Here is a 23,213-nt window from a genome sequence, read left to right as displayed (position 1 = left end):
TTTCAAAGGAAGAGAGGAAATAATTGATAAATCACCTGAACCAAAGTCCTCAGCACCCTTGGTTTTAAGAGTCCTTGAAGTATTTCATTTACACTAGAAAATAATAGGTTGCATATTAAAGAAATCCAAATGCAGCTGTATCTGTAGAAGAGGTCCCCATGGTTATTATATTTTTTTTAAGGGTGTGATAGTGCTTTAAAATAGTTGCAAAACATGACATGCTAGCATGCCACCAGATCTCTTGGGGTTTGGGATTCACGTACAAGTTTTTACAGCTGTTAGAGTGAAGACATACTTTTTTTTTTTTTTTTGTCTCCTTCTTTTGGGGTTCTGATTATCTCAGCTAATCTTGCAGTGTCAAATCACAAGCTGCATGGTATTTTAGACTGGTTTTGAATGCCACTTTTTTTTTTAACCTAAAGGTTCTAAATCTATGCAAGATGGCTGGGGAGAGAGTGATGGGCCAGTGACAGGAACGCGTCATTCCAGCTGGGAAGAGGAGGAGGAGGGAGGAGTCTGGAACACAGCAGGCTCTCAGGGAAGCAGTTCCTCCCACAACTCAACAAGCTGGGGGCAAGGAGGAAAGAAGACACAAATGAAGGTAAAATGCTTGGATGATTCATAACACTACTGTGTTGTCTAAAAGCAGTATGACTGATATGTTAGAGCAGTATAATAGTTCTTCTTTTAAAGAGGTATTACAAAATTCAGCTAGAAAGATGCTTGTTATGACAGTGTAAAAAATGTGAGGTTTCTGAATTTGTTTTAATGTATTACACATGTTCATAGAATGTCCTGAGTTGGAAGGGACCCACAAGGATTATCAAGTCCAACTTCTGTCCCTGCGTAGGACAGCTCCACGGTTCAAACCATGTGTCTGTTGTGACTAATAAATCTTCCAGCAGGTGCCATACAATTTTGGTATGTAAACTGCAGAGCCATTACTAAATGAAACCGAGCAATAAGTATCCCGAGGCTATTGCTCTTCTCTTGGTCAACACATCTTCCTGTGTCAGGCTGCTGCCGGTCTCCTTGCACAGCCTGCTGAAGTTCAGATTCTGCAGTCCCTTTGGCACACGCACGTCTTATTTCTACTGACTGTTGGATTTAGGTCTGACTTGGGTTTGTCGTTACCGACCTTTGGCTTCAAACAGGAGCGGAGCAGGAGCTTGGCTATAGCCCTGAGTTAATTGCCTTCTAAACCTTGTTTGTGTTAATTTTCTCTAGTACAGTAACACTTGATACTGCATTCATATTGGAAGGACTATGCTTTGTCTACTTCTGACTAATAGGTAGGGGAAGCTCATGAGGCAATTGCGGAGCAGCTTCCTAGGATGTGGAAAAATAGTGTTGTGACATGGTATGGAGTTTTACAATTCCTGTTTTACAGAAATTATTCTCATGAACTTTTTTCTCACTTAAAGCTTTTTTATTTTAACCACCAAAGCAACAGTCCGAACATTTTCTTATCAGTATCTTTTCTGTTGAACTGTGTTCAATTTTGGTTTTGATCACCTGTAAATTACAGTAAGGCCACATTGAGAGCCCTGTCAGCACAGTGCACAGATAAGAGAAACCACACTAAATGGAAGAAAGCCAAAGAAGGATCTACCTCTGTATGTGGTGGTTAAATAACGTATTAAACTGTAGCGGAGGGAAAAAAAAAAAACAACATTCACAGGGGTTTCCAGATTCCAGATTCAACTAAAGGTTTGATAAACATTCTACACAGCAAGTTTTCATACAGTTCGGTATACCTGGCAATGAACAATATTGAGAGAGAAAATAAAGAAGTATTTGATAAATGTTTCCAACCATGCAAAAACTTTAACTGATTTATTCAGGAGTTGAATTTCTCTGATCACAGAATCACAGCATGTTAGGGATTGGAAGGGACCTCAAAAGATCGTCTAGTCCAATCCCCCCACCGGAGCAGGAACACCTAGATGAGGTTACACAGGGATGTGTCCAGGTGGGTTATGAATGTCTCCAGAGAAGGAGACTCCACAACCCTCCTGGGCAGCCTGTTCCAGTGCTCTGATACCCTTACTGAGGATAAGTTTCTTCTCAAATTTAAGTGGAACCTCTTGGATTCCAGTTTGAACCCGAAGCCTGATACCAGGCTTTTCATTTGGCACTTGTGCAACTGAAGGATAAAACAGAATTTAGGAAATCAAGAAGCTGCTTAAAAATATTTTTGTCATCTTTTTTTTTTTTTTTTTTTTTCTCCAGTGCTCATTAAAAGGAGGAAATAGTGATTCGTGGATGAACCCTTTATCCAAACAGTTTTCAAATATGGGCTTGCTAGTAAGTATTTTTTTTCTAAATATAAAATCCAGCTTTGTAAAGAAGCAGTAAGCTTTGGATAAGTCAAAAGGTCAGCTGTTGCACAGTGTCTACCTACTTATTTACCTGCATTTTCTATGCTGGCATGTTGATTATAATACCTGTAATAGCTAGGTATTCATCACTTCCTAGTTAGTCAGAATGGCTTCTCAGAAAAACCAGAGATCTACTTTGACTCTTCGAAGTTACTTTTTGTGACAACTGTTCTGAGATTGCAATTACCTTGCAAGTAATAGGATTGGAGATTTTTAGGTTTTTGTTTTTGTGGTGGGTTGTTGGTTGGCTTTTTTTTTTCTTCTCCCATAACATGCTGTTTAGAGAACTCAGGGTAGAGGTTTCAGCTCCTGGCTGTAGTGTCAGTCATCTGTGATTAGTCCAAGGCTGTTCATTCTGAATGTAAGTCACATATCAGAAAAAGAGATTTACAGCCTGTGTCTTTATCCTGGTGATTTTTATTTTAAATGCTGTGCAGCAGGGTCCTTTTAATAAAAAAGGACTCATTATTAATCAGTACTTAAAGACTGGTTGGTAAAGGGATTAAATAAACAGCCCGTCATGGAGAGAAAAGACATATCTGCAGCGAAGTACCTTAAAACATTACATATATATATATATATATATATATATATATATATATATATATATATATATATATATAAAATTTTTTTAAGAATTTCTGACATGCTGATTTGTAAAACATTTCACAGAATATTGTGCCAACTGTTGTACTGTGAAGAGTGAGTAGTATGTAATGCAGACCAGCAAAAGATGGTAATGCAGAGGTTCTGTGAGAAACCCAGGGCTACATGAACTGTCACTGACGTGTCTAGGATTAGTTTGTGATGTCTGTTAGCCCCAAGCTCAAATTCAGTCTGCTGGACTGCAGATGCTTCTGAAAGCTATGGGAACACCCTGTTCTAGTCTGCCAACTAAAGAATAGCTTGGCAGCACATATCAAGATTTGATGACTTGACAGGTCATGAGGCTGAGCTATCGTTTTGGCCACTATTTTCAGTGTTTCATCTCTTGACCACTGGAACATGAGGACAGAGGTTGATTTCACAGAGCAGCTGTCTGTCCATCTTTCTCTGTCTGTCCCATGCATTCATGTGTCTGGTTTCACATGGGTAAACTTGCCACACAGAGCATTAGGGGCTTGAGGTGAGATGTGTCCAGGGTAATATCAAGAGTCATTGTATTTTATTTTAGATTCAAATAAAACTTTAATTGGGACAAGCATGTCCTACGGTCATTCCACCTTTAACCATCAAGGGCTGCTTTCTGAAACGTTCCTCAGCATTTCATAGACATTAGAACTGATTTGTTTGTTTGTTTTTTTTTTTTCCCCAGAGTCAAACTGAGGACATTCCAGGCAGTAAGATGGACTTGTCTGTAGGTGCGTATAATTAATTTAAGTGCATTTGAAGTATGAGATCACGCGTAGTATTTTAATGTGTATGACATGCTGTGCTTTGGAAGGGTCTGATCCTTGCTTTTAGCACTCTTCATAATAGAAGGATAGAGTGATAGCATCTGATGTAGGCTTTGGATAGTTACACAGCTGATGCTGATATGCAACACCGGGATGTATACCTGTACAGAACTGAGCTATAACTTGTGGAAGGAACATTCTATAAGACTGTTTTGATCTATGTATTCATTGTTAACTGTTTTAAGATAGTAAAGGTCTGCTTTCATTTGGTGGAAGAGGAGGACTGTTTTAGCTCTTGGCGGTAGAACATCCCAATTACCACAGCTCCCTGGAGGTGATGTGAAGGAAAAGAGTATCTTCTGTCATTGATTTCTTCAGTTGCTTGCTTCAGGCTATTACAAGTTACTGCTCAGTAGAACTAGATTTTTCACTCTTGATAGCCTCACCACATATACTACACAGCTTGTGTGGGATGTGCTATGTGGAAAACACTATCCTAAATGAGAGTTGGAATTGACCACTTAGATTAATCCCATTTAATTACCTTTGAATTTGCAATTAATTTCTTCTTGGGCAAACTGAGCAGTGAACTCCTTTTTAATCTTGAAATCAGTTTTAGTTTTGCATTCTGTTCTTCTCCAAATTGTCTCTGAATACTCACTATCATGGTATTGCAATAGAAATACCATGGCTTTCTGAAATCTGCCATTTGAGATGGCTTCCCTACAAGATTCCTAAGGTATATATTAAAAAGAAATTATCCAAATTCATTGTTCCGATTATTTATTTTGTTATGAAGTGTTTGAAGGCTTAGTAGGGCTAAAAACTTGTACAGGATAGTCTGGTACTTATAAAGGAGAAGAGGGTTTTGTTCCTGTTCTAAGGGACTACTTCCGTTCAGTTTTTGATTCTTCAAAATCTACAGAAGCAGGAAGATCACCTCATACCCCTGGCTACGAAAGCAGATCTTCTAGTCCACTTAAAGGACATTGCCACTGTACAAACCCAGCAATAGTACTGGAGAGAAATTGTCATCGTATTTTCTGTACCTGTGAGGAATGTCAGTGTGCTGCTGGAAGGACACAAGAGGTTTGCTAAGAAGGGAGGACTGGCAGGGAGAGGTGACTCACTGGAGTCACTGCTTATGCTGCTGGTGGTTCTTAGTTTACTGTGGCAGACTTCTGTGTTCCCTGTCAGTTGAATGAATTACTGATGATCCTGTGGTGGTATCTCTGAAAAGCCACCTGCAAAAGTAGTTCTGTGTCAGGTCACAGTCTGTGAGATCTCTGGATCAACTAAAGCTGGTGTTTATAAGTCAAGTACAGTTGGTTTTGAAGTGTTTTCCGAAATTCATTGCTCTAAGTAAGAATAGTGTGGGTTCTGTGATACAAGTTGGCAGTATCCAATATCAAGGGTAGAATTTATTTATTTCTGAGATACTACCTGCCAGAGAACTTCAGCGTTCAGGTCTGTGACTGACTGTGCTAAGCATTAGGTAATCTCACTTTCCAGCATCATGTACATCTACAGCTGTTAGTGGGAAGAATCCAAGAACTGATGGAATGTCTCATTTCATTAAGGTGGACTTTTAACCTGCTCTGCCTTTCTGCATGTAGAGGATTTAGTACTTCATATTTATTGATGCACAAGTGTTCTTGCCTAGTGATGGTAAACTCCAAAGTTTTCAGTTTTTAAGAGTTATCTTGTACTATGTAAGCTAAAGCTAGTCTTCAGCCACCAGCATTATTTATAGCTCTTGTTGGTAAGTGCAAAAGATATATTCACACGACAGGTTTCAAGGTTATGTTGGCATTTTCTATGAATGGAATAAATGAATTGTATTATCTCTCTTAACAAGGCCTTGTTTATATTGAAGTTTAAGCAGCCACCTCAGCACCAAGTGGCATGCATATCTATGCTTGAAGCCTGTAAAGGCGCTGTTTAATGCTCTACATGTTGTTTAACAAGGCATCCTTCAATAATGTTTAAGGAGTTCACTGGATCATCAGGATAACTGAAGAAACAAAAGGGTGTTGCTACTGCTTAGTCATCTTGTGTTGGCACTGACCCAGTTTCATTTCAGATAGTGATGCAACTCAGTCTTGCTTTCAGTTTCTTTTCAAGTAACTAACAGACAGGGCTTCCTTCTAGAATTAAAGCACAGAAGCCTTTTGGTAGTGAATTGCTGGCGTTGTGTGTAGTGCTTAGATGTAGGAATTGACAGGACTGGGATGCATGTGACATTTTGTGTGACTGCTTTTGCAGAACCAGTTCTAGCTTTTTAGGATGTGTTAGAAAGGGATGAGCTCATCCACATAAATGATTCCAGTTACAAGCTGAGATATGTAGGTGAGGCTATGTCAAGATATGTCAAGTGCTTTTTCTGATAAATCACATTGAAGGCATCTGAGAAGATCAGGCCAGATCGAATTTGAAAGCTGTGCCAGCAAGTAAAACACATGTAGTTAGTGCTTGATTTCATAGGTTTTTGGCAATAACATACCTATGAATATTAATAGTTTGTGATTGGACATTAACAAAAGATGCAGGGGTTTTGAGAAGCTTTTTTGAGGAACAGATAAGTGTTTTGAAGATATTGGAGTGATTAGCTGTCAGCTGTGTTCGACAGACCTAGTGTTTTGTTGGTTGTAGGTCAGGATATCTATCACCAGCTTCTTTTGGAAGAGTCACAGATACTGGCTAACTATGGGGACAGTTTTTTTTAAACTGTTCTTAGGCCATCTGTGCTAGTAAATGAAATTATTTAAAACTAAAAACTCCCGTAAAGCTCACTTCAGTCATGTTGTCCATGTTTTAAAATGAAGATGTTTTCAGTCTACTTCAACATAACAATATGCATCTGCTACTTCACAGATGCCAAATATGACCAAAAAAAAAAAAAATGTTCCTTGGCAGCAGTTCAGTATGTAAGGTAGAAAATTTCCTTCAGTCAGCACTTGGGTGATGATAGCTTTAGAGAAAAATGATGTCCACTATGTTATAGTTTGATCCTCTGTTATTAACATCTCTTCCTCATGTTCTACCAGATTACGCAGCAATGGCAGGAGACTGTAGGGGATGTTTGAAAAGCGTCTCTGTTACTAGTTGTATAGTCATTGCATACAGACTGATGGAGTTACAGATGATCTGTGGTGTTCAAGCATGAAGTTCACATGACTGGAGGAGAGTTGTGATCAAATTATGCACATGGTTTTGCAGTTTGATAAATTCTTTCTCATAGCCAAATCTATTAACTTCTCCGTATATTCTATTTAGCCTTTAAATAGCGGGGTGTCTATAGATCTGACTACCGATAATTAACAGTGAGTTTTGGAAGACATTGAGAATTATGTATAAAATGAATATCATTAATTGAACTAGGTTGCTGTAGAAATGCGTATGTTTATATCTGTACGTAAATTGTAAAAGATTCTTCACATTAAACTCTCTAAACTAAATTGGCTTCTTCAGTATTAAAAATGAAACTTCCCACTGTAATTTTTCAACACTCTTAATAGCAACTGTAGCTATGCTAAATTGTAAGACAGATCTGATCTTAAAGATTCTTTCTTTTGCTGTCAACCTGCTGTTGTGAAACCGGATAGAGATTATTGCCACTAATTTCATCTTCTTTCTTTTTTTTTTAAAGGTGGTCTCCCAGATAAGAAGTTTGAGGTAGATAAACGAGCCATGAATCTCGGGGATTTTAATGACATGATGAGAAAGGATCGATCTGGGTTCCGTCCACCTAATTCCAAAGACATGGGAACCACAGATAGTGGGCCTTATTTTGAGAAGGTGAGAGAAGTATCTTTAGATAAATTATTATCAGCCTTCTATGTTCAAGGTCCCAGTTTTCACCCTACTTCTCTGGAAGGGCTAAAAATTCAGTAACCTTGGATAAACTCAATAATAAAAGATGTGGGGGCGTTACATTTGTGGAATGAATGTGTATATAAAACAGAGGTGTCAGATGTGCATAAACACACTGAATTATCTGGGGAGAAATGAGGCTTTTTTTCTAGAACAGACTGCTCTCAATATGGACAGAAAGAAATTCCTTTGTTTTTTTGGAAGGGTGAAGTACTGATAGCAATGAAATTCATTATGGGTTTCATCACAGTGATTTGTTTGGCTACTGACTACAATCATTTACTGTAAAATTTGGTTTAGATCTAAGTAAACATAAGTAATCACAGTGTTTCAGATTTTTTCTGCTTTCATGTCTGTCGTTTATTGGAAACACTCTTTCTAAATTCCGCAACCCCTTATGCTGTATGTCCGTGTACTGTAAGCTTCTGTATGACATCTGTTTCTCTGTGACATCTGTTGTATGTTATGATAGCATTTCTTTCATATTCTTGCCTATTTTAAATAGAAGCTTCCACTGTTACTATCAAACATTAATTGCTTCACGTTATGAGTTGGAGAGTGTCCAGTAGTTTCAGAATGCTTGAGGATTTTTTTTTTAATACAGTTTAAATTTATCACATGTAGAATGGAAAAGAAATTTGGGTTAAAAATTCCGAAGGCGTGTTAACTGTCAGTGCATTTTTACCTCCTCCGTTGGGGTATAACAGGCCAAAAAACAGTTTTGTCAACTCCCTCTGGTGGCCTAATTAATAAAAACCATTAGCAGAGCTAATGCATTCCTAACAAATTATGTTCATAGGTGTGTGCTAACTTAGGGAATTCATTCAAGATTTCTTTCTATAGCAGTAATAGCCACTGTCAGAAACAAACCTAATGAGAGTTCAAAATGTGGCTTTTTAAAAGCAACCTTTAGGAATTTATCGATTATTGCCTTGGACCAAAATCTTAATTGTCAAGTGATCATTTGAGTCAAAAGTTTTGTCCTTGTGATTGCTAATTACAAATTAACTTTGCTTCTTCCCAGTCACTCACTGTCCCTCTTTTTCTCCTCTTGCATTCTGTTGCTTCACTAACCACCTCCTGCTGTTGGCTTAACTGCTGCTTCAGCTGACTTTGCCTTTCTCCAATCAAGATGGGTGCCTTGGGGATGAGGCTCCCTGCTCTCCCTTCTCCCCTTCTCCCAGCTACAAGCTGTCTCCCTCTGGTTCCACACTATCCAACGTCGGCCTTGGGGCAATCGGCTCAGGGCTCAGTCCCCAAAACTTCGCTGCTAGACAAGTAAGCAGGCCACCTTATAAGATGCATTGTTATAAGGCTGCAACCTGGGCTTAATCCTGGTTAGTTGGTTGCTTGCATTTATTTTCATACTAAATAAATTAATATTGTTAATGGAAATTTCAGCTATATCAGGCCATTGAGAATCAATCTGCTTTGGTTCCTGTCATTAAAATGTATTCCATGTGGTTTTGTTGGCCTCTTACTTCCTGAATCACACTGCAGCAGCAGATAGATGTGCTTTTCAGAAGTCATTAAGTTAGTGACAACTTTGTTCTACTCGCTGTTTTAAAACCCAGTTAGAGGCTGTCATTTGCCCCACCACCTCCTGACACTGATTTTTTTTTTCCAGACTCCACCCAATGACCTGTGTAGAAATGTGCCTTTTAAAAAATGGCAGTCCTTTTGCACTCTGCCTGTTCTTTTCTTCCTTCCCTGCAGCCCAAAGAAAGGATTGATTTAGCAGCTTTTAAAAGCTCTTGAGTAGCAATATTTTTGTTCTGTATATGGGGGAGTGGTAGGGAAGAAATGAAGTGGTTGACTCGGCAGTTTGGAAGAATTTCTAGCTATTATGTTTTGCATTATGCCAGAAGAAAATGTTGCAGGAATACTAAGAAATGGAAGAATAGATCTTAAGTGTTGCAACTGGACTAGCTTATGTAGTCACATGCCTAACATGATGGTGTTTCTTTGTGTTGTCTTTCTGTTTCCATGTGACACAATCAGTGCTGAATATCAGAGTAAGTCCAAAATTTGCAGGCATGTTCCTGGATTCAGTGTGCAGAACTCTGTTGAGGTTTAGGGAGGGCTGCAAGTGTAGCTGCAGCTTCAAGCCTCTCAAAAATTTGAAAGTGTAGTTGACCGCAGACAGTTCTTTCCAGCATAAAGATGACTTTTTGTTTGTTTGTTTTTTTGGTTTTTTTTTTTTTTGTTTTGTTTTGGTTTTTTTGTTCTGTTTCTCCTTCTCCATACTCAATATGACATGTTGAGTTGCCTCTGAAAGAGAAGATACATTAAGGAGGTGAAATGTGATGCAGGTGAATGGGGCAATCCATAATGTTGCCAGTATGGAAACAACATGGGACTTCTGTTTTAACAAAGGGATAGTGAAGGATGCACAGTATTATGGTAGAAGGGAGGCAAAGTTTATGAAAACCTGTATATAAGGGAAGGAAAGATTTTGGAGAAGGCCTGCATAGTCTCAGTTTGGAAGTAGAATGAATTTATGTTTGGTACAGCAGTGCTGGCATGGAGAGGAAGAACGTGGCTGAGGGATGGAAAATGTACTTTACAGAACCCCAGGTGTCTGAGAATCGTAGCCTGATAACACAGTAGAAGGTGGGAGGTTCTGAGGATCTTGAAAATGAAAGGACAGAATCATGGCACACAAAGACCTTTTGGAGTATGAGCTGCAGCATTTAGAAGCAACAGCATGCAACAGTTAGTGTAGGAGACTGCACATAACATTTTTTGGTGGCTTTTTTTTAAAGATGCTAGAGATAAAGACAGTCTGCTCAGAGACTGAAACAGTGAAACAAAATAGTGAATTTTCTTTGGCCTTTTTCATGCACTAGGATTTATTATTACAGGAGTTGCTTACAAAACAGTGAATACTTCTCATTTAAAAAAAAAACTCAAAAGAAACAGCAGGTATTCTTGCATTAGAAAATAAATGACTGGGCAGTTTAAAAAAAAGAAAAAAAAACACCGCCCTCACTTGAAAAAAAAGGCAAAAGACTATATCCCAATCCAGAATGCTGAAGTTTTTACATCAGAAGGAAAATTTTTATTAAAATTTTTGAATTGTAATTTCAGCTAGTGAAAGACCTGCAAAGGAAGTAATAGGCTTATGAGTGATAGCTCAAAAACCTACTCAGAAAAAGTACCTGAATTCTCCAAAATCATGGCCCAAAATTCTTGTTGACATGGTCTTGCCATACTTTTGAGCCAGTCGAATGGGGTTTTTTGAACATGTTGTTTGTACACCAGCTTTCCATTTCCCACCATGTAAAGTGCAAGATATAAAACAATTAGCTTTTACATGTGCTTTGAAATAAGTGGATAAACATGACTCTTCAATGTAGAGGAGAAAGAGCATGCATCTCAAAAACTTAGTACAGCAGTTTACCCCAGGTAGAATATTACTGATTTTGGGCAAACATCTCAGTAAATTCTAAAGATACTCTGTTTACGTCGGTACTTGCCTCGTTGTTGATATGTAGTTAATAGTGTAGAAATCCGTTGTCCTGAAAGATTCATCTTCTCACTACTGCTTTAATTTTATAGGGTGGCAATCATGGTTTGTTTGGAAACAGCACAGCACAATCGAGGGGCATGCACACACCAGTGCAGCCACTAAATCCTTCCCCCAATATCCGGGCGCAAGTGCCTCCCCAATTTCTTTCTCCCCAGGTAAGGAATTTTTAGTAACTGGTTTCTTGTAGAAAGTAGAGCTAAGCCTTCAGAACACATCATTGCAGTTGCTTATACATCTATCTTAGTCTTGACTTGATGTTAAGATAAAAAACTTAGATAAGATTAAAAAAATTGAAATTCGTAGTTGAAAGTGCCTAAAACTCAGTGGAGAAGGATTAGCCTTCTTTCTTTTTCTAAAGCAGTTGATGGTAAATGCTCGCTGTCAGTATTTTTAAACCTCAAAGTGGATTCAGGAGTCCTGTGCAGGGCTTTTGCCAAAGTACTGTACGAACAAAAAAGTGAAAGCTGGAAGTCTTTCTGAAGTGTGACAGGTTGTACCTTTTTTTTTTTCCTAAGTAGTCTTGTCCTGTGCTTCCTGTATCCCCTGAAAGAGAGGCCTGATGAAGGGCTACACAATTGCATTTATATTGTAGAGCTGTAAGATATCAGGGTCTCCAAATGCACAGATTTACCTTTTGCTTTGGGCTTGGTGAAGACTTCTGGAGATTCTGTTGAAGTCTCCTTGTGTAACTCTCACATAATGCAGGGAGAAACGGGGGGATTCTTCTCCACCTACTCCTGTCTTTTACTATGGCTTATTCAGCACACAAAGAGATTAACTCTTTCTGTAAGGCACTGTTTCTTTGCTCCAGTGACTGCCTGAATGCTTTTCTTTTGCCTTGTCAAGCAGTACATTTTTAATGTGATAATGCAGTACTGTGATTACTGGTTACCTGCATATACATCAGCATTTTAGTTTAGTGCAGTCTCTAGCAACCAGACTGATTGTGGGAGGAACCTTTGTGTGTGTGTCTGCATCTGCACGTGTAATACTGTATATTGTCAATCAAGTGAGGTATTCACTCTGCTTAAGTCATAGATTGTGCACGTTTAAATGTGATGTGTTAATAAATCTGTAATGTCTTTCCTGGAACACCATTTAAAATTTGCATAATTCCTTTATAGAAATACTTGTACTTCATAATCCTTTCTCATAGCAGTGCATTTCTTGAGGATATGTAACTGGTTTCTTTGCAGGTTTCGGCCTCCATGCTCAAACAATTTCCCAACAGTGGCTTGAATCCTGGTCTTTTCAATATGGGCCCCCAGCTTTCTCCACAACAGATTGCCATGCTGAGCCAGCTTCCACAGATTCCCCAGTTTCAATTAGTAAGTAGCTAGTAATCTTGTGTAACAGACTGTTTACATATCATCTGCTAAAAGAGTTTTCTTTTTATGTTTTTTCTAATTCTGTTTTGTTCTACTGATCTTGTGTGATTTTTGTACAAGTATTCCCTATTGTTGCACAGGAAGATACAGCCCTGTTAGAAGGCAGCAGATAAATAAGCCTGTATATTTATTGTAACTGTTGCAGTGAGTTAGTAATGATTCCGAACAATGTTTTTGCACTGAAAACAATTGCTTGTTGATTTTTTAATGAAGTTTTCTTTGGACTTGTAGTCACAGTGACGGTAATAAAGCAAGTACTAGTAATACTGTTGCATGGTGTTAAATTAGAAATAAATGAAGGATATAGCAGTCTTCTAATGCATTAATTGTCATTTTATTGTAGTGTGTGAAATGTTTACCCAAGTTCTGAGCAAATCATTTGCTAGTGACTAGCACCTGGCAATTATATTTCACTTGATGAGCTCTGTATTTTCACTCTTCCCACCCCCACTTATCTCGCAGGCATGTCAGCTCCTCCTTCAGCAGCAACAGCAGCAGCAACTGTTACAGAGCCAGAGGAAGCTATCTCAAGCTGTGCGACAACAGCAGGAGCAACAGGTGTGGCACTGTTTTTGTCAGTCATGTGAAGTATAGTGCGTGTTGGGAAAACACAGTCTGCAGTAAAGACAGCGCTGGCTTTGGTAATGTCATTGGCTCTCTTCAGTTTGCAATCTCTTCAGATTGCACTTTTCAGTGAACAAGGTCCTTTGGATCTCTTTCAAGTCACTGCTTCTTGATGTTTACTGGAATTCTGTGTTACAATGTAGGATAGATCATCCCCATTTTTTTTTCTCCCATTTGCAGATTGCTCGTATGGTGAGTGCCCTCCAGCAGCAGCAGCAGAGGCAGCCTGGCATGAAGCATTCACCTTCCCACCCTGTTGGGCCTAAGCCACATTTAGACAGTATGGTACCCAATCCTTTGAATGTGGGTCTCTCAGATTTACAGACCAAAGGGCAAATACCTGGATACGGTTCAAGTAAGTGCTCTGTGGATAAAGATTTGGTGCGTTGCCTACAGTTTCCATATAACCAGTTATATCTGGGTCCAGAAATGAATAACTCGTATATAAACACTAGAGTGAAGGTTACGACAAGTGTCAAGTCTTGATCAAATTGCAGTATTTTTCATTACATGGGAAGAAGACAAACCTAATAACAAAGCATATCCTGGAGGCATAGTGACCTAACAAGCTTACTTGAAAGTTGCCTCTTGAACTTTTCAGTTGCTACTGTTATTTTTTTTATTTCTTTTTTTATGATCACAATGACTCCCTGTATGAAGATAATTAAACCAAAAAGAGCGAATGACAATGGAGTTTTGTTTGTTTGTTTCACAGGCTTTGGCTCAAGTGGCATGGATTATGGCATGGTGGGAGGGAAAGAGGCTGGAACAGAATCCCGCTTTAAGCAGTGGACTATGATGGAAGGGCTGCCCTCTGTGGCTTCACAAGATGCCAATATGCACAAAAATGGTGAGAAGGGGACTGGCTGTTTTGGGAATGCCCTTGCGGTATCATCTTGCCAGAGGTGAAATAGCTTAGGTGAAACTATGCTTGAAGTTAGTGGATGTCTTACCTCACCAGTATGCATCTTAAATATTTTTTGTTTTGGTATACCATGCTCATAAAGATCCCAACCTTTCCCGATTGTAAATGTGTCTTTTCTAATGCTTCAGGTGCAATAGTACCCCCTGGAAAGGCTCGCGGAGGATCGCCCTACAACCAATTTGACATAATACAGGGCGACCCACTAGGTGGCCATGCAGGCCCTGCTGGTGATAGTTGGTTACCTGCCAAATCTCCACCAACGAACAAGATTGGAAGCAAATCCAGCAATGCCAGCTGGCCTCCAGGTACTGCACAGGGGCAAGGGTTGTGTCCTGGCTTTAGATTAGATTTGCTGGGACCTTTCCTCATCATACTTTTAAAATAACCACGACAAGGAAAATATTTGTTTGACCTATCTGTTTCTTTTATTTTTTCCACATTAAATTAGAACATAAATGTTGAATTTCCAGTAAGAAATTCTGGGCTAAATATGAACTAACTGCTGAATTTCCTGACTAGTAGTTAGCTTTTGTTAGGTGAACTCCTGTAGTTTTGTGACTTTACACGTACAGACATTTTCATGAGAACACTTGTCCATAGAAAACACAATACCAGCTCCTTCCTCTTGTATTGGTTCCTTATTTGCATGGTGTTAGGCTTACAAGGGATGGAAAGATTCGGATGGATAACATGGAATTGGAAAGCATAAGATGTGAAAGCCTGTTTTTTGTAATGGTGGGAGCAGGATTTTCTTGCCTTGACCTCTTGTATTTTACCTAACGTGAACTTCTATTCTGGCAGTTGTCCTCTTAGGACTGCAAAGTTTCTTCTAGCAGCAGTATTGGTACAATATGTATACAGTGTGTGTGTTGCAGTTTTGACAAAAATGCTCTTGCAGTTCACCTTTGCTCATGGCGCATAAAGGCTGGAAAGAGTGTTGCTGTGTTTCAGTACTGCTCACCAGTCTTGTGGCTTGAGTGGAAGTTTCTTGCCTTTTGCATTAAAGGCAGTAGCGCATTCCTTAAACCTTGTAGATACTTTCACTGCAGATTTTTATTTTTCTGCTAGAAGACTAGAGTACCTAGGGAAAATACATTTGTATTTGAACACGCACATAATTTTCTGTATAAAGCATTCATTAAACCGAGTGGTGTCCTTGACGTTGCATGGATTAATCACCACTGCTGTTCAGCAAGTAGTGGATACTGTGATTTTTCTCCTCCTCGAAGACTCTTGCATTCTAGGAAAACATTCCGAACTGCAGATACTCTGCTGTGCATCCCCTAAAGCACAAAAAAGTAAAGGTGCGGGTACCTCTCTTGGCTAAACCAGTAGCATAGACCTTGCATCAGAAAGCCTTGGGATCTGTGTGACAGATACAACTGCAAGAAACCTACAAAAAGCAGTTTATTTGGGAACATCTCAGTGTCTTAATTCTGGCAAGAAAATGTTTTCTGATGAGCTACCGTAGTTAGAGAATTTGTTATCTCAAGAACGGGTGCAGACTCACAATATTTCATACTACTGACTGCTCTCTGTAGAGGTGTATTTGCGTTACATTTCTGTCAGCCTGGTTGTTAGGTATTAAGCTTCTTGAGCTGGAGTTACTGTTCATAATGCCAGAACCCCACAATTTAATTTTTTTTCAGAACCTCTTTTGTAGACTCATTGATGCCAAACGTGTTTCTTTAGTCACCATTCCCCTATATAATACTGAAGGACACAGAATTGCTTGGACTGTTAGGAGGGGAATGTGAGGATCGGCTCTGCCACGTTCCCACATTTAGAAGCAGCCACTGCCAAGATTCTTGGAACCAGAAGGCTGGTACAGAAATTAGAAGCTGAATAGCTATTCTTTGCCTCTTGTAATATCACAGAGCTTCCATAGTGATACCTGCAGTCCCACTGTCGATGATAAGTAAGATTTGTGCTGTTGCTGAGCACCTCACCACTTTGAGAGGTTTGCTGGAGTTCACAAATCCTGACCATAAACTCTCACTGGGATCATCAATACCACTCCTAATTTATTGTGTAAACGAGTAGCCCATGACTGTGACTGCAGACGTCATGTAATACATCACAGGTTTTGGCATGTGGCTTTTATGCAATTATTGCTGTATTGCTAGCCCTCTCTTACGAAGTCCACAGACTATGGGACAAGTGTTGCTTTCCCATAACAACCACCCACTTAAATTGTCTCATAGCCTCTCTAACTTATTGGCTTCCTTGAGGAGGAAAAGTTAGCTGAAACCACGATCCACCTTATGAACACCCATGTTGAACAATAAAGACTTAAATTATTTTACACTGTAGGTCCTTTTTCTATGCAAACTTGTAGATGAGGCCCACTGTCAGTTCCTGGCGTGGAGATACAACTTTCCTTCCTAGTGTTGGAAAATAAGTTGTTAACAAAAAATACTTCTTACAGGAGAGAACGTCTTGAAATAGGTGCATTTTTCCTTACAATGAATACAGTGGTCACTCACCATTCACCCTGAGTACACCTTTTGTGTTTTATTTCTCCTAAATGCCATCTGCTGCAGAAGTTCTGCCATTTAAGAGCACAGTATTGTTAAGCACAAAGATAAATGAGGTGGTGCTTAATCAAACTGGTATCACAGCTGGAGGTGAAAGGAATTTTTGCTGTGATGGTGAGAACTTTATCTTCTGGTTATGTCACACAGACTTGCATACATAGGTAAAACTAGACACTCTTTTTTTCCATTCAAGAGCAATTCAGTTATATATTCCAGGCAAACTGTCCTGGATGTGTCTCTCATGGTTTTCCTAACAATCTTAGGTTTGAACTTTTTGGGAGGACTTTTCAAATATCAGTGGAGAAATGCACTTCATGCTTTCTTTACTATCTAGAAATAAATATGCATGTCTGTAGGGAGAGTTGATGAATGTGCATGAGAACGTCTGTCAGTCCCAAAGGATAGTTTGGGAAATTTGTCAGTATGCTGAAATTCAAGGAAAACTCTTCTCCAGACCAAGTTTATATTGATGAGTGAATGTATTTGTATACAGCACGCCTTGATCTTTGGAACCTTGTTTGAATATTCCTTAAACTTTTTTATGTGAGCTGCCTCTGTGCACTTAATTTTCAGTCTCACCAGTTCTCAGAAATGTTTACAAAGGCAAGATTGGGGGGGCGGGGGGGGTGGGGTTGGCTTGTTTGTTTGTTTTGCAAACAAGTTATGATTTTCAGGTCCTAACCTATGTTTGTAGATTCTTTGTCTCAGAACAGAGATGATCTTCTGACTAGACCGAAGCGCTGCATTGCTTGTTCTTAAGCATAAGGTGGTCCTGTTTGTCAGAGGATTACAGTATTTTGACAGCAGCTGAGCATATTCCTTATATTCCTTCCTTGATGCAGTGCTGATCACTCCTGCTGTTAGAGATGTTGATAACTGGTATCCTAGATTATTTTGTTGAGTTACTGAAGATTGGCAGGTGTGACTGAGGTTTACAAAATCATGAAGACAGTGACCAAGATAAATGCAGAATTGTAATTCTACAAATCCTGCAACACTAGAACCATGGTGCAAATGCTGGACTTGAGGTTAATTTTAAATAGATGAAAGCTTTTTTTTTTCCATTGGGATTGGTGAGCTTTTGGAGTGTGTTGCTTTTAGAGCTTCTGGAGGCAGATGGTACTAGCCAGCTGAAACAGTGATTGGATAAACTGATGGAAAAACAGTTTCACAAGCAGGTGCTAACAGATGGAGACTGTTCCTGATATCCTAGATAGAAGGACTGCGGATGCTGGGAGAGTGTGAGGGCAGTAGCCTACAGATAGTGGTCAGGTCTGTGTTCTATGCTAAATGGTATCTCTCCTGCCACTGTTAGTGGAATATTGGGCTAGATGGACCACAGTTCTGACCCAGTGGGGCATTTCTTATGTCTTTTCTGAGATTCTCCTGCCAGTGCAATGTCACAGTCTAATACTGCTCTTGCTGTGCCAGTTGTTTGAACCAGTAGTATCACATTTTCTTATGTATTTGTCTGTGAAAGTCGTAGTCTTGACTATGCTTCTTCATTACAAAGGTGACTGAAATTAATCCTTCCATGCTGGATTCATTCTATGTGGCTTCATTCCAGAGAGCTTATCCTGGATCCCACTTCTAATCATGGAATTTTAATTATATTCAAATATTCCATCATTAATTGTTTCAGAACTTCAGGTTGGGAGTAAAGGTATCATTCCATATCCTGGACTTGTATCTGCAAGGGATGAATCTGCCACCTTGGCACTCTTCACACTCATCCAAAATGTCACGTAGTATCTGAAGCTTCTTCACCCTTTTTTGTGTTTGACAGTTTTACTTTCTTACCAGTTCTTCCAAAATTGACCACAGAACTTTATTCACTGAACATCCACTCGGAGAAGGAACCAAGATACTGATCTTTCTTATAGTAACTGGAGTTTTTGTGTGTTCATACCCCATGTAACTCATCCTCTTGTCTTAAAATATCTGACATGGCTAGAGTTAAAGTTGAAAGGAAACTAAAGCATGATAAGTATATTCCATCTCACTGCGAAGCATGAAGAATGTCGATGGGTATATACGTTGCTTTTACCACAAGGCATCTCACCTTAGCATTACCTCAGTATCAACTGGTAATGTATAAAGTGTGTGTGTACTTCCAGTGTAAAGTGTCGTCTTAATGAACTCTTAAGCTAGGTTGCTTTTCCTTGAGAAAGGCCTCTGTGCACACACAAAAGTATACGTGCAGAATATAATCTTATGTAATCTAATCTTCCATATCTTCAAAAATATATGATGTATTAAGGAAGAGTAAAACATTCCTGCTCTGGCAGGAGGATTGGACTAGATGATCTTTTGAGGTCCCTTCCAGTCCCTAACATTCTGTGATTCTGTGACGTCTCATCTGAATGTAGTACAACGGGAATAGTCAAGGGAATACCATATGCACTTGTGCCACTTTTTTGTAGCATGGACTTGTATTCAGACACTAGAGGTAGTGCCATCGAAGGAAATGTGTAACAGAATTTAATTAAGAAAAGTCTGGTTTTTTCTGAGGAACAGTGTAGAAGACAATTATTTGCCTTCCAGAAATATCTTCAGTTTACTTCCAGTAAACGGCATTTCCCTGTTTGAGTCTAATTCTTTTTTTCCCTCCTGTCACAGAGTTCCAACCAGGAGTGCCATGGAAAGGTATACAAAACATTGACCCTGAATCTGACCCCTATGTGACCCCTGGAAGTGTGCTGGGGGGGACAGCCACATCTCCCATTGTAGATACTGACCACCAACTTCTGCGGGACAACACCACAGGTAAAACAATGAACAACTGATATGTGGTTATTAAAGTCGTTCTGATGTTTGAGAATATTCTGAAGTTCCTGCCATAACAGGGTAACGCATTCCATTTTGTTTGACTAAGGAGGAAGCCTGTGTGCTTTTGCACCGTGGCTGTGTATCACATGAAAGCTTGGCATCGGTGCATGTCGTGGCTCTCTTGAGGTTTAACAGCGTTACAGAAACTCTATGAAATTGGCCTACTCTGCTCTTTCTCTCTCCTTTTCCCTTTGATAGGGTCTAATTCTTCCCTCAACACCTCGCTGCCTTCACCTGGTGCCTGGCCCTACAGTGCCTCTGACAATTCCTTCACCAACGTTCATAGCACTTCAGGTATGCGGGCTCAAAACTCACCTGGACAAAACGTTTTCCACTTACTCACTGGTTCCTCATTCTTGTTCCACTTTGAGTGTTTAGTCTTTCAGTCAGTTCTGAGGAAGCTTGGAAATCAAGATTTGAGTGGATGATCAGATAGTTTTCCTCCTGATGATAAAATACTCTCTTGTAGTTGCTTTAAAAACTAAGCTAAGATCATCTGTCCTTCCATCCACCCTGATACAAAATTCTTCATTATGCAAGTTAAAGAATAGGGTAGCAATGAACAGCAGGTACAAAAAGGGAAAAAAAAAAACACACATGCAGAGTCTTTTGACATGCAATGAATGAGTTGAGAGAATGTCATAATTTATAGATACCTGCTACTGTGTGTGTGAGTTAAGGAATTGGATTAATAAGGTGAGTGGTTTTATTCATTTTAGCTTTAGAATATTGGAGTGCTGTGAAGAGAATGTTTTTGTCTCACCTTTTACAGCACTGGTCATTCCCTGAAAAGACAGAGGGTTTTTAGCTGTCTGGCTTTTAATGGTTGGCCTGTAAATAGTAATTTAGGTATCTGCCTCAGATACTTAGTAGGAAGGACTCCAACGCTTTCTTGTGAAAAATGGTTTCTGCACACACTTCTGAGTAGGATGCGGGAAATACTTGGTGCAGACAAACCATTTGGAATTTGAACTTCACAGAAATGCCAGAGTTTTCTCTTGTGACTTCATTGTCTCCACAACTACTTAGAACTGAAGGATTGTGTGCAAAACACCAAAGTGACAAACATAACTGAGAGCTGCATCTGGCCCAGACTTACTTTGTTGCATCTTACTGCAGAAAAGCTGTGTTTATATGCTACCTCAGCATCTTCACAGCAAGTGTTGAAAATTCTGTTTAGCCCTTGAGAAGAGAGCAGTGTTCCTGCTGCTAGTTTGTGGGGTGACTTTGGTTTGAAGCAATATCTGTTTATGCAGCATTTCAAAGACATAGAAAATTTCTTTTTCATAGCCTGGCGAAAGGAGTGGCATGTATCACCTTCTTACCTCTGCTTAATTTTTGTCCAGCACATAAAGACCCAAGAGAGAAAAAATGATTGAAGTCATAGTTCAGTTGAAGAAATTAGGTCACTGTTTGGCACACATGCCATTTTCTGCTCATCATGTTAAACTACACACCAGTGGTTTATAGCCAGAAAACTGATAATCCAAATTAGGGATTTAATATTCTCTTATCTATAAAGCAGACTAAGTCTAGCAAAAGCAGGTTTTTAAGCACTTTCATATACCTTTGTTAGGTTAGTGCTTGAAACTGCTTGTTGTTGACTTACCAAAAGCTTTTATGGTCTTGATTCCCAAATGTATTACTTTGTGACACCCTGGCATATTGTAGACCTGGATTATTACTCTGTTTCAAATAAGTAATTTACTACCTTTAATTAGTCAAGACAGCTTAATACGGGTATTTGCAGTACACGCATGTGAGTTCTAATTAAGGTAATTCATTATTAAAACAATTCATGACACAAGTGCGTTTTCTTCCCAGATCACCTTGTCTGTTTTCACTGGTTCTCATCACAGAACAAGGAAAAAAGAAATTACTTGACCAATTTTGACTGTTGGTTTAGCTTTTTCCTGGGTGATAAATGTCCCTTGGTGTCAGAAGGTGTGGGAGAATTTGTGGATCCTTTCCTTCTGAAAGAAAGCTGGTTTAGAAAGAGCTCCCAAATATTCATAACCGATAGTGATGTTTTTGGGAGTGTGTTAATTTTTCTCTTTTTATTGGACTTTCTATAGAAGTATGTTAGGGATATCCATTATTGGTCTTAACTTCTATTAGGCAATCGGTAATGTTTTCTAGTGAAAAAAATGAGTATGCACTATCAAGATTGTTTAAAAGTCCAGCTGTCACACAGCTTTGTGGCCTCATTTATGTGTTATCTTGGTGTCAACTCTGTATGAAATTTGTGATGCATGAGAAAGCTTTCGTCTTATAGGACGACACCTTTAGGAGATAGCATTAGCTTAGTAGACCAAGAGTGGGAAATATTCATTTCAGTTCTCAGCAAGTTTTTGGCCTGAAGGAGGTTCATTTTCATTAAAGGTCAGTAGTGCCCAAACTTGTCACCAAATCAAATGCAGTGTGGACATAAAAGTTGCTGTTCATCTTATTAATGGTTTAACATACTGTAAACAGTTACATTATCATAAATGATCAAGGGATTATTTTTTTGTCAGCATATATAAAATAAGCAAAGATTAATTTACATGTAGCGTAGCTTTTTTAATATGGTAAATTACCTGTTATAAGGTTCCGTGTTTTGTGTTTGTCTCTGATCTGAATGTGTTCAAAGCGTTTACAATGATGCTATAGTTAAAGGCTAGCTGAATCTCACAGCTTTCTCTAATATGGATAATTTATTTAATCTTCTAGCAAAATTCAGTGATTACAAATCAACATGGTCCCCAGATCCCATAGGACACAATCCCACTCATCTCTCCAACAAGATGTGGAAAAACCATATTTCCTCAAGGAACACTACAGGGCTGCCCCGCCCGCCTCCTGGCCTGACCAACCCCAAACCATCATCTCCATGGAACAGCACAGCACCCCGATCGGTCAGGGGCTGGGGGGCACAGGACTCAAGGCTTGCCTCTGGTGAGAAGAATCAACTGATAGCACTATTGATCAGACCTGAGGAATGTACATTTTACAGCACTAATGGTTTGGAGGAGAGAAAGTTTTAGTTGTCTGGGAAAAGGCAAAAAAATTCCTTCTTGAAATGGAAATTTGCTGTCAGTAATTGGGGTGGGGTGTGGAATCCCAGGTCCTGCTGCAGGGAATGAGTGAAGAGGGCTGAGAGCTGCCAGGGGGAATACCTACTGCATGGGACCTTTCTCAAGACTAGATGCTTTCTGTGGGTGGGAAACTCCTCCAAGATAAATTCTAGTAAAAAGTGAATCTTGATGTGAAATGTGAGGAAATATATGGGTTTGTTTTCAGGTCTGAAGATGAAGCTTTACTGTGTTAGCAGGGCTGTTAATGCTGAATTTGTCTGAGATTGAAAGACCTGACTGTAAAGAAAAATGGTTGTATTTGTATCAAATTTGTCTTGATTTCTCTGTCTTCTAATTTGCAGCATCTACTTGGAGTGATGGTGGCTCAGTTCGTCCTAGCTACTGGTTGGTTCTTCACAATCTCACTCCACAGGTATTTTCTGTTGTTGTCTCTGGGAACTTGTTTGCTTGAGCAAGATACAGCTTTGTGGATTCTTCGGTTATTTCTCTTTGAATAAAATCTAACAAAATCAGATTTGTCAGCATACATAAGATGTGTTTCTACTAAATGGGGCTGCAGTCTGATTGGTATTTCTATTGTAATCTCTTCAGCTAACTTTAAGATGTTCAGTTTTTGCTACATGACTGCCATAACCTTTTGTTACCGAGAA

At 39.2% G+C, this 23,213-nt stretch overlaps 1 protein-coding gene across 12 annotated transcripts in view; it reads left to right on the top strand.

The window, feature by feature from the left end:
* The window catches only part of TNRC6B (trinucleotide repeat containing adaptor 6B), a 145,712-nt gene that overhangs the window by 105,699 nt on the left and 16,800 nt on the right, over positions 1 to 23,213 (top strand). For 9 of the 12 annotated variants that reach the window (XM_071801634.1, XM_071801625.1, XM_071801630.1 and 6 more), the window contains 15 exons: positions 423 to 601; positions 2,233 to 2,307; positions 3,697 to 3,742; positions 7,428 to 7,576; positions 8,759 to 8,929; positions 11,213 to 11,338; positions 12,380 to 12,511; positions 13,034 to 13,129; positions 13,376 to 13,550; positions 13,911 to 14,045; positions 14,249 to 14,425; positions 19,277 to 19,423; positions 19,685 to 19,780; positions 22,199 to 22,423; positions 22,905 to 22,975. In XM_071801634.1, coding sequence (XP_071657735.1) covers positions 423 to 601; positions 2,233 to 2,307; positions 3,697 to 3,742; positions 7,428 to 7,576; positions 8,759 to 8,929; positions 11,213 to 11,338; positions 12,380 to 12,511; positions 13,034 to 13,129; positions 13,376 to 13,550; positions 13,911 to 14,045; positions 14,249 to 14,425; positions 19,277 to 19,423; positions 19,685 to 19,780; positions 22,199 to 22,423; positions 22,905 to 22,975 — 2,000 coding nt within the window. The remainder of the gene's footprint in view (positions 1 to 422; positions 602 to 2,232; positions 2,308 to 3,696; positions 3,743 to 7,427; positions 7,577 to 8,758; positions 8,930 to 11,212; positions 11,339 to 12,379; positions 12,512 to 13,033; positions 13,130 to 13,375; positions 13,551 to 13,910; positions 14,046 to 14,248; positions 14,426 to 19,276; positions 19,424 to 19,684; positions 19,781 to 22,198; positions 22,424 to 22,904; positions 22,976 to 23,213) is intronic. The other 3 variants (XM_071801640.1, XM_065835380.2, XM_065835419.2) reach the window with 2 other exon arrangements.

This window comes from Patagioenas fasciata, chromosome 1, assembly GCF_037038585.1.
Source record: "Patagioenas fasciata isolate bPatFas1 chromosome 1, bPatFas1.hap1, whole genome shotgun sequence".
Lineage (NCBI taxonomy): Eukaryota > Metazoa > Chordata > Aves > Columbiformes > Columbidae > Patagioenas > Patagioenas fasciata.
This window is presented reverse-complemented; position numbering and strand designations above follow the sequence as displayed.